Here is a 17,863-nt window from a genome sequence, read left to right as displayed (position 1 = left end):
GAGCAGGCAGGAGCAATCCCAGCCCCCAGAAAAGGGAGAGGAGTTTGTCCCCCCGCTGTGCCCACGGGGAAACTGAGGCACGGGGGGACCAAGGACATGAATCACAGAATCATGGAGTGGTTTGGGTGGGAAGGGACCTTTAAACCCCCCCCATTGCCACCCCCTGCCCTGGGCAGGGACACCTCCCACCACACCAGGTTGCTCCAAGCCCCCTCCAACCTGCCCTTGAACCCCTCCAGGGATGGGGCAGCCACAGCTTCTCGGGCCAACCTGGGCCAGGCTCTCACCACCCTCCCACCAAACAAGTTCTTCCCCACAGCTCAGCTCCATCTCCCCTCTTGCAGGGTCCAACCCTTCCCCCTCCTCCTAGGGCTCCCCTCCCTCAGCCAGAGTCCCTCACCATCTTTCCTGGAGCCCCCCTTCTTGAGGGACTGGAAGGGGCTCCAAGGTCTCCCCAGAGCCTTCTCTTCTTCAGGCTGACCCCCTCAACTCTCTCAGCCCCCCCTCCCAGCATCTCTGTGGCCTCCTCTGGCCCCATTCTCATCCCTTGCTGAGGATGATTTGCATCCTCCTGTGGGCTCCTGCCCCACTTTGCCTCCCACCATCCGCTGGTGACACGGTGACTGTCACACTGAGGTCCAGCCCCACAATGGAAGGAGGGACATTTGTGCTGTTTGGGAACGAAAAACATGGTTTTCTCAAACAGAACACGCTGCTGTGTGGGAGGTGACACATCTCCAGGACACTTCCCTGCCGAGGTTTGGCTGAGTGGCCCCAGCAGCCCGTTTTCAGAACTAACTCATCAAGTAATTAAGGCGTCTTCCTAAAGCAATCGCCGAGTGACCTCTGCATTCTGGGGTTTTTAACTTTTTCATTTTCTGAGTGTGCCACCTACTGATGGGAGAGGACGGCGGTAACGAGTGCCTGAGCTCATTAGGGGACACGGAGGAGTTCCTTCAAAAGACAGACAAATAACAATGAATTAATTCTGAAAAAAAAAAAATAATCCATAATTTACAAGAATTAGCAGATTAGAGTAAAACAAGCCCTTAATTTTCTGTATTTGAGCATGGTCGACTTCAGATATCAGAAATCTCTCCAAGGTGGTGACCAAGAAGTCCTTTCAAGAAGTCCTGAAATCCCTCCAGGGATGGGGACTCCACCACTGCCCTGGGCAGCCTCTGCCAAGGCTTCACAACCCTTTCCATGAAGAAATTCTTCCCAATCTCCATCCTAAACCTCCCCTGGGGCAACTTGAGGCTGTTTCCTCTTGTCCCATCACCTGTTCCTTGGGAGAAGAGACTGACCCCCCCTGGCTACACCCTCCTTTCAGGGAGTTGGAGAGAGTGAGAAGGTCTCCCCTCAGCCTCCTTTTCTCCAGGCTGAACACCCCCAGCTCCTCAGAAGTTCTCCAGACCCTTCTCCTTGGTCTCCAGACCCCTCACCAGCTCCATTGCCCTTCTCTGGACAAGCTCCAGCACCTCAAGGTTTTTCTTGTTGTGAGGGGCCCAAAACTGGACACAACACTTGAGATGTCCCAGGGCCAGGCATCTCCATTGGACGCATGCCCAACCTGAAAGCACAGGCTCAGACAAGATCTGCTCAAAGAAAGGCCTTTACTAAGGTGTTGGATGGACAGGAGGCACTTGGGGCTGTACAGATCTTGGGGACACAGGGACATGGTTCTTCCAGAGCTGCTGGTTTCCAGGAGAGACTTCCAGGCACTGTAGAGCATCAAGGTCAGAGCATGACCCTGCCCATGGGCTGCTGTCACAGCAGATGAGGACTGGGGGTGCAGGACCTTGGGACCACAGAGGACCATGAGCTTTAGGGTGTCCCAAGAACTGAGGATGATGGTTTTTTTCTCCATCTCTCACCTTGCCCCTATCAGTAGAACACCTTTTCCAGGTAGGCATTCAGGAACATCCCTGTGGGGTCCAGCTTCTCCCGGACGGAGCAGAATTTGGGGAAGGCTGGGTACATCTTCTCAAAGTCCTTCCGGGTGCAGCTGTGGGCCTGCAGGAGACAAAGTGATTGGGGGGACTGCCCATCACTGGGAAACGTGTCACTGGCCCTGGACCCCCACCACCACGTGCTGTGGGAAGCCCCTTCAGACATGGTAGGACCTCCATCCCCTTATCTACGTGCCCAGGGTGGATAGCAAACAGCGGAACACCATCTCCTCAGGGCACCCATCTCCCTCTGGGACCTTCTCTGACCCCCACTCAACTGCAAACCCTCCCTCCCATAAGGAGCCATGATGGAGAAGGGGAAGGGACCCCCTTCCACCAACTCTCTCCTCCCGAAGAAGCAGAGCCATCGGTACCTTTGCCCAGTGTGGTCTCCCACCGTGCTTCTTCATGATGCCCTCATAGGTCAGCCAGTAGTTGAGGCGGGGGACGTTCTTCCCATAGGGCCTGGGGGACATTGAGCGGGGAGGACATTAGCTGGGGCTGTGGGGGGATTTGCACACCCAGAAAACCTCCCTGAGAAACCTCCACCTGGGGAGAAGGACTACCCCATGCACCCATCATGGGCTCTTTGACCAGGTGATGGAAATGCTCTGGGAACCAGCATGCCACCAGCACTTGTCCAGTGGATGCTGACATAAGACAACACCCTCAAGAAGCAGGGGTGGGTGGCTTTAGGGTGCTCCAAGGCCACCCCATCCCTTCTGGCTTGGTGCCTGCAAATATCTGAGTGGGGTCAGCGGCCAAAGGTGCGGGAGATAGTTCCATCCAGCTCTCCAGATCCAGCTGAGACCTGGTGTGGATGTCTTTGTTGGAGCCGGGTCTCTGAACATGGCTCCTGGGGGACCAGGGCACTGACCTGACGAGGAAGGGAAGAGGTGGGGTGGGGATGGGGACACGGCTCACCTGTACATGATGATGTTCATGTAGCAGCTGTCCCGCTGGTAGCAGGGACTCAGCCAGATCTCATCCCCCCGAGCGAAGCGCACCTCCACGGGGTAGTGAGCCACCATCTTGGGGTTGTTCTCCAAGGCGGCCTTCAGCTCCAGCAAAGCTTCCTTGGTCTTCTCACTGCCCAGGAGAAGCCCCCAGCCCCAGTTAATGCCAGCATGGGCAGAGCCACCTCCCTTCAAGCTTCTCTTTGAACCCCCATCCCCACAGCTCCATCCCTGGCCCCATGCTCATCCAGGAAATGGCTTGATGCGTCCCAACACAACCCTCCCATGCCTTTGGGCTCACAGAGCACCAGGACATGGTGTGGTGTGGATTTGGTAGCCCAGGGCAGGGAAGCAGAAGGGTCCCTATGCTAAGCTGGCAGGTAGGAATGGTGCCTCCTAGCCAGGTCCCTGTCTCCACGGCTTTGCTCCTGCTCCAGGCAGAGAACAAGCTGGAGATGGCATGTGTTTTGGGCACTGAGCCCAGCTGGGGATGGACAAGGAGGATCTGCAGAGACATTTACATGGGGATGGCCCAGTCTTGGACGTGCTGCTTGAAGCGACACTCGTAATTGAAGATCTTGTAGCTGATGGCGATGTTCTCCACCCGGGAGCTGAAGAGGAGCCAGAAGAAGAAGCGGTTGATCCAAGACACCAAGCTGGGCACAAAGGTGCTGCAGGACAGAGAGAGCAGAAGGTGAGATCTGAGCCCAGAGCTGCCGCCCAGGGATTTGCCAGGGGCAAGTGGTAGTTGTCACAGCCCTGTGATGCTGGACAACGGGATGTCCTCTCCAGCTCTCCTCCAATCCTCCAAGAGTGCTGGAACCAACGGGGGTCCTTGCAACCCCACTGGGAGCTCGCCTGTGTTTATCCCACCTGATCTTGGACCCCTTGCCCTCAGCTCCCTCCTCCTCCTCTTTCTTCAAGCTAGAAAAGGGGCCCTTGGTCATCACCTTCCCTCCCCTTTGATACTCCTCAGGGAACAGGTTCATCACCTTCCCTCCCCTTTGATACTCCTCGAGGGTTGGAACAGGTGATGGGACAAGAGGAAACATCCTCAAGTTGCACCAGGGGAGGTTTAGGATGGAGATTGGGAAGAATTTCTTCATGGAAAGGGTTGTGAAGCCTTGGCAGAGGCTGCCCAGGGCAGTGGTGGAGTCCCCATCCCTGGAGGGATCTCAAAGCCGGGCAGACGTGGTGCTGAGGGACATGGGTTTGGGCAGCGTTGGGTTAATGATTGGACTCGATGATCTGAAAGCTCTTTTCCAACCGTAATTATTCTGTAGTTCTGTGATGTCTGTGCACACGAGAGGGCAGTGCAGCCCCAGACATCAATCCCAGCCCAAATCTCCTCCTGCACTGGAGCTTGCTTGGAGGAGAGCAAGCATCTCCTCCTTCCCCAGGGATGGGGGTGCTCCAGGTCACCGTCCTCCTCTGCCATCGTCCCCAGGGCCCCCAGCAAAGCAGCAGAGGTTTCAATGTAGACACGCAGAGAACAATCTGGATGAGACCAGCCCTGGAGAAACCCCTCCAACCCCATGTCTCCCCACCATGTTCCTACCTGATCCAGAGCAGAAACTCCAGCAGATAATAGCCAATAGCATAGTCCCACAACCAGCTGGCGGAGGACGAGGGGGGCTGCAAAGCCAAGCAGAGGAAGATGATGGTCATTAGGGACTACCCGGATTTGCAGCTTTCTTGCCAGTGGGCATGAAGTTGAGACAATGTGCCTGGACCAGGACCAAGCTGGGAGCAGGGGGTTGGAGAAGGATACCCTAGGACTCCCCAGATCTCTCTCCCCTGATGAAACACGGCCACAACCAGCCCACACTGAGGTGCTGGAGTGTGTCCAGAGAAGGGTAATGGAGCTGGTGACATCTCTTCTAACCCAGATGGTTCTGTGAGGATGCTGAGAGCTTGGACAGCCCCCCAGATGTATCTGTGTCCCGGGACCACCAGATCGTGGATCATGGGCAGAGCCCACCCCAGACCCAAAATGCCATTTCCCTGACCACAGTCCCCCCACCCCCAACTCCCCTCATGCAACTCTTGCACTGGAAGCCTATCCTGAAACACCAGCTCTGGGAGGGCACCCAGCCTTGTCCATGGACCGTCCTCCCTTCCCATATGGAGCCCAGTGGGACCTGCCTTGTTGGTGGGGTCCTGGTAGATGACACTGACGTTCTCACTGTGAGGGAACCACAGGAATCGGAAGTATTGGGATCTCCTTAGGTGGTCCTCGAGGTGATCAAGGACCTGCAACAACCAGAGAAACGGGGGTTGGTTGGTGATTGTCCCCCACACCAGAGCAGGGATCCCTGCTTTGGGAAAGAACTTTCAGAAAAGCAGCTCCCTCGGATGAGCTGAGGACAGCAAGGCCCGGGGGGTCCGAGTGGGCAGGGGACAGGCAGGACCATGCAGGGGCTCAAGGGGGTGACTACAGCATCAGGACATCCTCAGCCTGTTCCCAGGGCCACCAGCGTCCTGTCCCAGGGCTACTTGAAGGAACCCCCATTGCCTAAAACAGAAATGAAGAGACCCTTCAGCCCTTGTCCCTTCTTCAGGACCATGCAGGCAAGGCTGGAGGGACCCCATGTATGGTCCTATCTCAGCCAGGCCAGCACCTCTCCCTCTTGCAAACAGCTTCTCCAACCATCCCCCTGCTCCTCCTGCAGACATCTCCCATAGCTTCACAGAAAGAGTTAAAAACCCAGCAGCTTTGCATCAAGGAGGTTGCTTGACCCTGGAGAAGGTGCAATGACCCATGGATATAATAACCCCAGGAGGGGTGGTGGCAACCTCAGCCGTGAAGCTGCTCCTTTTGAGTTTTGACTTCCTCCATCTGTCTGTTTGAGTTATTTGTCTTAATGAGCTGTTAATCACCAGGCACCAAGCGTCTTGCTGTGACCCTGCCATAAGGTGAGGGTCTCTGTGGGGTCGAACAGCCATCATGTCGTGGTCCTGTTCAAGGAGGGAGGATGGGAATCACACAATGATATGGGGTTGGAAGGGACCTCTGGGGATCATCTAGTCCAACCCCCAAGGAAGACAAATAGCTTGTTCCTGGAATTGCTGAGAATTAACCCTGACGTCGTCGTCCTCATCTCCACATCTGCAGCCCCCCAAAAAAGCCACGAAATCTCTCTGAAACATCGCCCAAACAGCCCTTTTTTGTTGGAAACGGTGCGTGGTCGCGCAAGTAGAAGCAGGACAAAAGCCCCAACCCCCAAGTCTTCACGGGTTTAGTTTTGGAACGAATGTGTGGTGCAGCTAAAATAAGCCGGGGGGAGAAGGGGGGAGGAGAAGGAGGACACAGCTCTCCCAAGGTTGATCCCGTCCATGTCTGTTTGTCTTCCCTCCGCGGCGTTCGAGCGCTGAAGCCAATCGCTCGCGGGGGCGACCTTTCCAATGTGTGCTTTTGATCCTTGTGATAAGGAGAAAGACCGGGGGGGGGAGGACAGCTGAAGAAAATAAGCTGGTGGCTTTGTAGGCTAATTACAGCACCACGGGTGAGAGCTCCAGCAAGTCCTCGAGGACGTCGTCTCTGCTGGTTGAGCCGCCGGAGTCGGAGGCAGAGGTTGGGGCAGTGGAAATCTTGTTGCTGTAACGTGGCCAACGCACTCAACGGAGGTGACCCCAGAGCATGCAGAGACCTTGGTGGTGTGTGGGGGGGTTTGCTCCTCTTTGCTTCCCTCCCAGGAGCCCAGAATAAATCCCTTCGCTTCGTAAAGGCCAGGTCAAGAGAAGCCGGTGGCTTTTTTTGCTTGTCAACACCCTCCAAAGCTCGCTGAGCTGAGGGTCAGGCACAATGCCATGAAGGTTCAGTTGCTCCAGGTGGTCCTCGGGGAAAGGGCAAGGGGCAGATGTGGCCAAGGTGCTGTGGAGGATGAAGCACAAGAAGTCCCGGAGGTCCATCAGGGCAATGAAAGGCAGTCAGGGGCCATGGAGAGCTTGTATTTTGGGAAAGGAGGTGGATGGTCAGTCTCCTGTTTGCCTATTGGAAAAAGGGTCTAGGGGAAGGTGTCCTTGCCCGTGGCAGGAGTGATGGAACTAGGTGGTCTTTAAGGTCCCTACAACCCAAACCATTCTGTGATTGCACTGCGCTGCCTATGCCTGCCAGGATCCCACCGCATTGGGGGACAATGTCTGAGCACCAGTTGGAAGAGCCACTTCCATGCACCAAGATCAAAACCAGTATTTCTGGCTAAGAGGATCCAGCAGCAGTGAGGAGGTTTAGGCACTGGGTGGACTTGGAGGAGTTTGGGCTTGAGGGATCCACCCCAGCTGCCCGAGACATCCCCTGAAGGGCTGGGGGTCAGCTGAGGGTTAGGAAGTGATGGGCTCAGACCAAAAGAAGCCCTCCTTCACCCACTGGGTCGCCCAGCCATCCCAGTCTGTGGCTGGTTAAAAGTTTGCAGGGGCTCAGAAGCAGATCAGAGACCTTCCTGGATGAGAAAATCACTGCCTCATCACACACCCACAAACCACCTCCAGCTCAGGAAGCCCCAAAGCTGCAAAGATGGAGGGAAGAAGTGTCTCATCTGAGCCTGACCCATCCTCGACAGCCTCCCAGCAGGTCCAGAGGAGGCTGCCTCCATCCCCACCACCATCCAGGGGTGCTCTGCAGGTCTCTGTGGGGACCTCAAGCTGTGCAACCAACCCTCTCCATCCCATGCCTTGTTCCTGGGTCATTGGCGGCAGCTCGAGTGGCCGAGTTCATCCCAGCGATAAAGATAATCACGAGGCCAGGAACCAACAGAGAGAAAAAAAAAAATAAAATATAAAAAAAAGGCAGGCAGTCTTTATATAACCAAAAAAAATAAAAAATAAAAAATAAAAAAAAAGGCAGGCAGACTTTATATAACCGCAAATCCAAGCCCGGCTCCTCTGACACATATATTATTTGCAACGTCTTAGATAACTCAGGCTTAAATATTTCAAGCAACCTGCTCCCTGGCCATTATTCTCTTCCGCCTCGCTGGGCTGCTCGGCACGAAAACCAGGGATCTGGGGAGCAGCCAGGATGGAGAATTGATAATGGCATTAATATTTACAGAGAACATTCCCCGTTTCACCCTCCCGACAGCCCCCAGGGAGGGGGAGAGATGGGCTGAGAGGGGTGAAGGGGGGGCATAACCCGGGCAGGGCAGAGCTCGGGGGGGTTCCCTGCCCTGCTCGGGGTTTATCCTGCACGGGGAGCTTCGTTTTTCCGCCTAAAAAAGCAGATTAGGAGGTGTGAAACTGCACTTAGCCTGGCCACCGGTGCTAGAGGACGCGGTGGAGGTCCCAGCGGTCGGGCAGGGCGGGTGAGGACCAAGCCGTAAGGAGCTGGCAGGTTCCCCACCACATTTAAACCCATTTTAAACATATTTAAAAGGATTTAAAGAGGGGAAGTCCCAGCTGCAGGACCCCAGGGATGTCACAGCTCAGGAAGCAAATGAGCAGTTCATGGGCAAAAGACACTCCTGAGCTGTTAAACACGAAACCCATCACCTCTGCGACTGGGACCACCGGTGAGGAACTCACCACAGGCTGGAGAAACATCTCAGCAGGGTTCCCTTAGTCCTCGGTCTTCTCTTCCCACCTCCCAGGAGAAATAAGACCCTGAAATGCTCCAGCTTCGGTGGAGGTGCTCTTAGTTGGGGGGGGTGACAGGAGGCAGGGTGACACACTAATGGACTTGGGTAACAAGGATGGACCTCTCTGTCCACCTCCCTGGCCAGTCCGAGCCACCCATGGCACGGGTCGGGGACCCCCGGGTTGCTTTGGATCAGGGCTCATGAAGAAGACACTGTGAAAGCACATTAAACTCACAGCGGTGGCGGCGTTCGAGCCACCCCAACGGGGCACTGAATTATTCAGTCCTGGAAAAATTAAGGCTGGTGCTTCACGGAGCTTCGCTGGGGCTGCAGCTCTGATCAATCCTGCCCCAAATTTGGCTGGTTTTGTCCAAGGGCTATTTATTTTTCATGAGACCGACTGAACGAAGGCTTGTGCTGTCATGAGCTGGGGGTGAGAACTGGACCTGTGGGGCTCAGATGAGACAACAGCTGAGGATGGACCAGAGGGAGATGTTCAGACCACAGGAGGATGAAGCCAATGTGTGGTTGAAGCAGATCCAAGCTCCTGGAGAGGTTCCTTCCTCCCAATGGACTTTGTGCCTCGGTTTCCCCATCCAGAAATTTAACTTCTTCCAGCCAACATGGTGAGTCCGAGCAGCATCTAGGCGGCCACTGGGTCTTTTGTCTTGGAGGTGGCCCCTTCTCGATAGGCTTCTCCATCGCTGCAGCCTCCAGCAACAATCTGGAGCCAGAGACCTGGGACAAGCTGGATGACGGCTCAGCTCAAGGCAGTGGGTCCACGTCCTGACACCAGGCTGTCTCAGCCATGGAGGGGCCCAGCATCAGATGGACCAGGTCGCTCCATCCCACTTCCCAGCACCAGGAGGGTGGGAGGGCTCCAAGGAGATGCATCCCGCAGTTAAAAGGAGTTTATGTAACGGCAGAGACAGGGAAAGTGGGTTTTGATGAGTTCCCAGGAGAAAGAATTCCTTCCAGCCGCTCTGTAGAAATGCCCATGGGGCCTTCAAAAGGCTTTCTGAGGGATCACACCCACCACTGGCCACAGTGGAGGCCCAAGCTCGTAAAGCCCAGGAGTTGCAATGCCCCAAAAAGGGACATTTCATGCCTCTTTCAAGAGAAATCAGCCTGTTTCAGCCTGGTCCCTGCTGCAGATGGAAAGCTCAGCTGGAGGCAACCCCCCTCCAGCACTGAGCATCCCAGGACACCGTCCCCAGTGTCTCAGCCCTGTACTGAACAAGGACCTAAACTTCTCATGCTCTCCACGGCCAATAAAGTCCCCTTTCATGAGCCCCAGGCAAGATGTGGTCTTTAGGAGGCCACATGGCCACAAAGAGGGGACAACAGGGAGAGGCCGGATGGTGGGACAGCAGAACTTGCCGAGGAGGAGATTGCATGCGAGGTCTTCAGAGTCATGCAAGATCCTGATCTATGAAGGAGCAGGTCAGGAACCCTCCTCAGAAAGTCACCTGCCTTGGGGATGTCCCAGAAGGACCAGTCACTAGTGCAATGCACATCACTCTGGGTGATGGGGACCTCTGATAAGAAGGACACAGAGAAGGCCAGTAGCAATGTAACGATAGGTTTAACGGGAGTTCTCCATCACACCACCCAAATGCAGCTCTGGAGTTGGACCCTGATAAGGGATTTGCTCCATCTGGCCCTTGAAATGTGTCACCCATCACCCTCCTCCTCCTCCCCAGCACAGTTTGTCCCAAGTTCAGCTCCCAAACAAAGAGTCACAGACTGGTTTGGGTGGGAAGGGACCTTTAAAGACCATCCAGTCCCACCCCTGCCACAAGCAGGGACACCTCCCACCACACCAGGTTGCTCCAAGCCCCCTCCAACCTGCCCTTGAACCCCTCCAGGGATGGGGCAGCCACAGCTTCTCGGGCCAACCTGGGCCAGGCTCTCACCACCCTCCCACCAAACAAGTTCTTCCCCACAGCTCAGCTCCATCTCCCCTCTTGCAGGGTCCAACCCTTCCCCCTCCTCCTAGGGCTCCCCTCCCTCAGCCAGAGTCCCTCCCCATATTTAAATGCAAGAGTTAAACCCAACTTTCACACCGGGAGATGGAAAGACCCATCCCCAAAAAATTCCCTGACCTGACACAGAAGAAAGGACCAAGTTATTATCAAGAGCACAAGATGCTCACGCACTATTTTAAGTGGCCCATCTGTCGCTGGAAAAAAAAAAAAATAAAAAAAGCCGTTTGCTGGGAAAAAGGTTTTTCTTGCTGCATCCAGCCTCACCAGCACTTCCAGCATCTCCAGCAAGAGCAATGTTCTCCAGCTGGAATATTAAATCTGCATTAGGGCTTTGTCACGGGTGCCTCCTGTCACCAGATCTCTGCTGCCCTGCCGGCGCCTGCCAATGCCGGGCTGAAGGGAGCAGAGGTGTTGGGTGATCTGTCTCCCGACCACCCACCTGCCCTACATGGCACAGAGGTGGCACTCAAGACTACCTCCCCACCCTACCACCCATACCTCTCTCATCCCAGAAGATGCTCTTCCCACCCACGGGGAAGTCAAAATGGCATTTGCTGAGAAACATGAGTTTTCTTCCTTCTCCTTTGTCACCCTAGAGAAGTTTCCACCTTAAAGGACACCACAAAGATGGTCAAGGAGTGCAACCTACACACAGTTGCGGGATTTTCCACCAGACCTTAACCACTTCCAGTCTCCCCCTGACCACGTCACCTCACCAAGAACTTTGTTTACCCCCAAGGAGACTTTGAATGCATTATCCATGTCATACCTCCGTGAGGGTGGAGGGGAAGGCCACCTCGTGCAGGTGGAACTGGGGCACGCATTGGAAGGTGACGGTGAGCACGACGCCCAGGCAGCCGAGATGCAGGCGGGCAGCTTGGAAGATGTCCGCGTTGATGGACTCGGAGCACTCCAGGATCTCCCCCGAGGCTGTCAGCAGCGTGAGCGCTACGACCTGCCAAGAGGGAATTAAAGCTTCAGAGAGGGTTCAACATGTCCCATCTCCACACCAAGACCCTGCCCTTCGGCCACCCCCAAAGGGCTGGGGGCTAAGGAGGGAGACCGCTGTGCCACAACCAGCATCACAGGGTGCTTTCTGCTGAGCTTGGCTCCACCAGCCCCTCTCCTGCCACCTTTGATGCAGTGACGTGAAAGGATCCTTCTCTCTCTAGGAAAAGCCACCAAATAAAGAAGCAAAACTCCCCCAGATCACTTCTTCACCACCATGGGTGGAATCACCATTTGAGCTACAAGTGGAGGATTTTCACAATCGTCTAGTTAAAAATAGACCTGGGCACTGCAGATACTTGGGTTTGGAGGACTCCAATAAAAGAACAGCTTTCCCTTTGGTACAGAGCTCATTCGTTGATTGTAAGTCCATAAAGATCAAGGACAGAGAAGTTTTGGGCTGGATTATGTTTTGGTTGTGAGGTTAGGAGGTCCCACTGCGCATGGGTGATTTGGGGGTCCACCATAGCAGCCCCATCCTGGGGGACAGGACCTCTCCTGTTTGCTGAGTACAGCGTGCTCCTTCCTTACCCCAGGGCTGGGCACACCAGACCCAAACAAGGTGGTGGGACATCTCCCGTGAAGCCCTCAAGATGCTGGTGTCTGGGCATCAACACACTCCTGACTCGTGTCTCACCTGGGTGGGGAGGATGCCATGCTTGATCCCGGTGTTGTGTGTCCCTGTCCCAATGACACCGGCCGCTGCCACCTCAGAAACAGCTCCTAAGCTGTGGAGCAGACAAAGGGGCTGGTCAGGACCCAAGCATGTGGGATGGGTGGGTTTATTGGCCTTGTGTGCATGTCTCCATGGGACGTATCTATCAGGATGCTGCTACAGTCCGTGGGGAGGAAGAGGCAGCTGATGAGCACAAGCCACCATAGAATCAGACTGGGTTGGGTTGGAAGGGACCTTAAAAACCAACCAGTGCCACCCCCTGCCCTGGGCAGGGACACCTCCCACCACACCAGGTTGCTCCAAGCCCCCTCCAACCTGCCCTTCAACCCCTCCAGGGATGGGGCAGCCACAGCTTCTCGGGCCAACCTGGGCCAGGCTCTCACCACCCTCCCACCAAACAAGTTCTTCCCCACAGCTCAGCTCCATCTCCCCTCTTGCAGTCCCACGGACAGCCCCATGCACGTGTCCCACTCACTTGGCCAGGGCCAGCCCGTGCTTGCTCAACTCAACGTTCAGGTCTGAGAGGAAAATCCCACCTTCCACCGTCACTTGCTGCTTCTCCTTGTCCACCTGCAAAGGATGGGATGGGAGAGGGGAAGGTCACACAGCTCATGAGGAGAAACACAACTTGGGAAACACCTCTGCTCTACCAAGGGGTTGATAATGTCCATACAGGAGAGCCATAGACCATGAGGGACTTGCTGCACCCTGAGCTCCCACCTCTCTCAGACCTTCACCCAACCCAAACCTCATCCAACCCAACGGTGCACTGGTTCTTGCCCCTGCTCCAGACCCCACTCTCCTCTGCTCTCCCCAGTCTCAGGGGGGTTGTAGCCTCTCCCATAACCTCTCACAGGTCTTGGGACACCCCCCAGCAAACATCTCTGCTCTGCCCTCCTGCCTTGCTCCTGGTGGAAGGACAGCTCATTCCCATTGGGAGCTACTCATCCCACTTCTGATGGACAGAGCTGTCAGGGAGGGAGCCTTTCCTTAATTAATTACTGCTGTTGATAACTAGTAACCATCCATCCAGCCCTCCCAGGAATAGCTGGTTCCTTCCCAGTGTCATCAAATGGAGCAATCTCCCACGGGGACATTTCCCACCTGACACAAGAGCCATGGGCACCAGGACACCATGGACCACGAGGATCCAGCCAGGATTTTGCCAGGCTGCTGCCTCTCAGAGACCTTTGCAAGCCCACATCTAGCGAGCCACAGAAGCTCATCCTGCCAGGAACCTCCTTCCCATCCAGGAGACCATGCTGTGATGAGGACATTGTGCCAAGGTTAAGCCCTTGCTGAACAGACGGTGGGAAGACACCACCTCTTTGCATTTTTATAGCTGCTCCACACACTTCCTTTGCACCAGGGATGCTTTTACACCAGGAAAATGCTCATTCCACACCATTTCAGGATCTGGTTTGGGAAAATTCCTGGCTGTGAAAAGGAGAAAGCCTCTCCATCCTTCCACCTCTCACCCTGGGTATGGCAGTGTTGGTCTTGCCCTTGTTGGCCACACAAACAGAGGTGCCACCACGTTTCAGAGCCACCTCCCAGGTGCTGGTCTCACCTTGAGGACCCTGTTCATCTTCCCCATCTGGATCATGAAGTCATCAGTGCAGGCGATGTCCGAAGGAGAGTGGCCACCCCCCACCACCTTCACCCTCTTGTCCCGCTGCCTGGCCATATCCAGGATCTGCAGAGACAACAGGCAAACCCTGAGCATCCAACACCTCCCTCAAAGCCGGGAGCTAAGAGAGGTGTCAGAGGAACTGTGAGACATCCCAAGCTAAAATCTCACCCATCACTGACACCACCTTCACTTGGACAACTCACCATCTGGGGTTAAAGCCACCCCTGGAGCCCAGACACCCCTAAGACAGCCCTTGGGGGCCATCCTTGGCTGTTGGACTAGATGACCTTTAAAGGTTCCTTCCAACCCAAACCATTCTCTGCGTGTTGGACTAGATGACCTTTAAAGGTTCCTTGCAACCCAAACCATTCTCTGCACACCTGAGACACCCTAGGGTGACAGAGGCATCTCTGGGGTGACAGAAGTGACACAGGGCTCCCACCCCTCAGCACGGCAGCTGGAGCAAGCAGAGGACTCCAGAAGGATGCCAGATGCTGATGCCCAAGGAACAGAGTCCAGCTGGGGCCAAGCATGATGGTTTTCTGCATCTTTTAGGTGTTTGATGCATCTGCTGGAGCACATCTGCAGTTCAGTAGGATGGGCCATCTCCTGGGGCTGAGGGAAGGACTCATGCTGTCACCATCTGTGACCGAACCTGAACATGATGGAGCATCAACAGCCCTTCCTGGCCTTTCCTCCTCATTTCTAACACATTGTTGCCTGGGAGCATCTCTCTTACCTCCCGGATCTCCTCCACCGAGGTGGGCTGGAAGTACAGCTCTGGAGAGGAGCCATAGGTCTTGGCCCAGTTCTGGAACTTGACTCCTCCTTGGCCGTGAACCTGGACCAAAAACAAGAGCCAAAGTAGAAGAAAGCAAAAGCAAGTGCCTCCTTTGCTTTTCCGTATATCCCGTCCTTCATCTGCCAAGGCCACTGTACCAGAGCCAGGTTTCCAAAAGGATTAATTATTTATAGACACAGAGGTTCAACTCAACCCCTTGAGTCTTTAGACTGGAGATGTCCCCATGTGAGCAAGTCGGCCTGGGCTTCTTTGCAGTCAGTGGGGAGAAGCAGAAGGATGTCCCAGTGTGTTTAAACCATCTCCCTTGAGCACAGCCCATCCCTTCCTCCTACACCATGACGTGTCCTGAGGTCCTCTTGGTTTGCTTGGCCTCTTCTGCTCTGGTCTCCTCTCAGACCTGGTCTCAGCACCCATACCCACCTTGTGGCTTCATGTTCCAGTGTCCCCAGATGGTCTCACTGTGAGGGGCTGACTGGCACCAGGTCAGGACCTCCCTCCAACCTCATCCATCCTCCCTGAGACACTGTCCCCAGGCCTGGCATGAAGGGGTACAGCCAAAACACCCAGCCCCGTCCCATCTCCAGACAGGGGTTACCCCAGGGTGGTTTGGATGGGTCCTGGCTGGGGTGGGGGGGTTACAGTTTTGCCGTGGCCAGTCCAGTTGGGGCTTGGGCAAGGAAGGACGTGACATGGGGTTGGGCACCAAGCCCCAGAGAAGATGATGACTCCCTCTGCCCCAGGCAGGACTGCATCCAACAAGGTTGTCCCACCAACTCGTGTCCCACCTTGGCTGCAGGGGGGTATTTGGTCCCTTGGCACCATCTGCTGTCTCTTTCTCCTTCTCCTTCCTTCCTTCTCCTCCAGCCTCCTCTCCATCAGCAGACCCTCTGCCTCCCACCTTCCCACCCGGACTCCCTCCTCTGCCCTCCCCTCCTTCTTCCTTCCTGATGAGTTCAACTCCCATCCCAAGAGCAAACCCCCAAAGCAAACACCAAAACTGGCCAAACATCTCCAGGGGCACAGAAGGGGCTCTCCCAGGGGTGTCCGCAGCATCCCTCCCCCCCGCCACCTCCTCCCCCACCACCTCAGCCTCCCCCAGGGCTGATTTGAAGGTGGAGTGATGGTGGCCCATCACCCAGCCCAGGGAGGTGACACTGCCCGGAGCCAGGGCCATCAGGAAGCTATTGTAGATAGCCCCATAGCAGCAGGGAGCCCTGGGGGCGAGGGGGAGGTGGAGCCGAGGGTGCCTCAAAACACCCCCCATCCAAGTCTCCATCAGCAGACCCTCTGCCTCCCACCTCCCCACCCGGGCTCATTCCTCTGCCCTCCCCTCCTTCTTCCTTCACACCCTCCCTGATGAGTTCAACTCCCATCCCAAGAGCAAACCCCCAAAGCAAACACCAAAACTGGCCAAACATCTCCAGGGGCGCAGAAGGGGCTCTCCCAGGGGTGTCTGCAGCATCCCTCCCCCCTGCCACCTCCTCCCCCACCACCTCAGCCTCCCCCAGGGCTGATTTGAAGGTGGAGTGATGGTGGCCCATCACCCAGCCCAGGGAGGTGACACTGCCCGGAGCCAGGGCCATCAGGAAGCTATTGTAGGTAGCCCCACAGCAGCTAAGAGCCCTGGGGGCGAGGGGGAGGTGGAGCCGAGGGTGCCTCAAAACACCCCCCATCCAAGTTAAAACCAGGAGCTGGGCTGAGAGACAGGAAAAATAGGAAAAAAAACCACAAAAAGAGAAAACTGAGGCAAGAGAAGGAGTCCTACTCAGCAGCCAGAGCCTGACCTGATTTATCCAGGGAATATATTGCTTTTCCTTCCCTCTCTCCTTCCCGAGGCACCTTTCCTATCGTGGTGCTGTTGGTTATTAAATCCATCTCAAAGGCAGGAGCAAAACCTCATCGTCCCCACAGCCCCGAGCTCGGCGCGTGGCTCCACCTGGACCACCTCCAAAACCCCTCCAAGCCACCCCAAAAACTGGGAAATTCCCCCCTTGGCTTTTTCCTTACCATCCCACCGGCCTTTCTGGGAAGATGCTGCTGGAGGGAGCGGGACTCCGGCTGCTCTGGCACCAGGGACGAGGTTGGATCCTGGTGGGAGCAAGGCTGGTAGAGCTGGTTCCTGCCCTGTGGGTCAAGAAGGAGCTTCTCCCCAGGCTGGAAGGATAATGAGTAACAGCCCTCCCCTCGGGCTGGGCCTGGTTCCCTGGGGGAGGAGAGGGGCTGAGCCCTTTGCTCCCAGTTACGGACTGGGATCTGGGCAGGGATTTGAACCTGGGGTCCCATGTCCTACGGGGATGCTGCAAACTCTGAGGGTTCTGGGGAAAAGATGCTCCAGAGGGTTCTGGGGAGATGATGCTTTAGAAAGTTTTGGGGAGAAGATGTTTAGGAAGATTTTGGGAAGAAGGTGCTTCAGAGGGATTTGGGAGAAGGTTCTTCAGAGGGATTTTTGGACTAAATGGTTCAGAGAGCTCGGGAGAGGAGATGCCTTGGAAGGTTTTGGGGACAAGATGCTTTGGAGGGTTTTGGGGAGAAGGTGCTTCCTAGGGTTTTGAGGAGAAGGTTCTTCAGAGGGATTTTTGGACTAAATGCTTTAGAGAGCTCGGGAGAGGAGATGCCTTGCAAGGTTTTGGGGAGAAAGCGCTTCCTAGGGTTTTGAGGAGAAGATGCTCCAGAGGGTTTTGGAAGAGAGATGCCTCTGAGGGTTTTGGGGAGAAGATGCCTTGCAAGGCTTTGGGGAGAAAGCGCTTCCTAGGGTTTTGAGGAGAAGATGCTCCAGAGGGTTTTGGAAGAGAGATGCCTCTGAGGGTTTTGGGGAGAAGATGCCTTGCAAGGCTTTGGGGAGAAAGTGCTTCCTAGGGTTTTGAAGAGAAGATGCTCCAGAGGGCTTTGGAAGGGAGATGTCTCAGAGAGTTTTGGGGAGAAGAAGCCTCGGAGGGCTTGGGGGAGAAGATACCTTGGATGGTTTTGGGGAGGAGACACCACTTTCCTTTTGGGGTTTCTTGCCCTGGAGCGGGTTCCCCAAATCTGCACCGGGCAAGCTGGGCAAAGTGGGGATGGGGAAAAGGCCCTGCCAGGTTTGGGGACACCCAGCAGCGGCCACAGGGGGTGGGACAGGCCGGCACCATCGCATCTCCAGGTGGAGAAGGGGTGCTGGGGGGCTTCACTCCCTGCTTTGGGTGGAGGAGGGGGCTCCATGCCCCGCACCCTTTGCCTGGCACCCCCAACTCGTTCTGCCGTCTCACCGGGAGCGGGGGGACATGGGGGGGGACACG

General features: G+C 55.7%; 1 protein-coding gene across 3 annotated transcripts; it reads right to left on the bottom strand.

Moving 5' to 3' along the window:
• Window positions 1-875: 875 nt before the first annotated feature.
• Window positions 876-16,728, bottom strand: LOC106900662 (L-gulonolactone oxidase-like). Of its 3 annotated transcripts, none has more exons than XM_014962800.1 (13): window positions 16,599-16,728; window positions 14,529-14,630; window positions 13,727-13,852; window positions 12,632-12,726; window positions 12,118-12,208; window positions 11,242-11,427; window positions 5,054-5,161; window positions 4,467-4,543; window positions 3,430-3,579; window positions 2,877-3,041; window positions 2,327-2,417; window positions 1,878-2,016; window positions 876-954 (listed from the first exon to the last, which is right to left on the bottom strand). In XM_014962800.1, exons 1-12 carry the CDS (start codon window positions 16,599-16,601, stop codon window positions 1,888-1,890), a joined length of 1,323 nt encoding a protein of 440 aa, XP_014818286.1. In that variant the 5' UTR covers window positions 16,602-16,728; the 3' UTR covers window positions 876-954; window positions 1,878-1,887. The 3 variants fall into 3 exon arrangements, with proteins under 3 accessions (XP_014818286.1, XP_014818284.1, XP_014818285.1); XM_014962799.1 differs by lacking the exon at window positions 876-954 and adding an exon at window positions 1,632-1,724; XM_014962798.1 differs by lacking the exon at window positions 876-954 and having other exon boundaries at window positions 1,598-2,016.
• Between the last annotated feature and the right edge of the window lie 1,135 nt (window positions 16,729-17,863).

Source organism: Calidris pugnax, unplaced genomic scaffold, assembly GCF_001431845.1.
Source record: "Calidris pugnax isolate Ruff unplaced genomic scaffold, ASM143184v1 scaffold558, whole genome shotgun sequence".
In the NCBI taxonomy this organism is placed as follows: Eukaryota; Metazoa; Chordata; class Aves; order Charadriiformes; family Scolopacidae; genus Calidris; species Calidris pugnax.
Note: the sequence above shows the minus strand (reverse complement) of the source record. Positions and strands in the feature narration are given on the sequence as shown.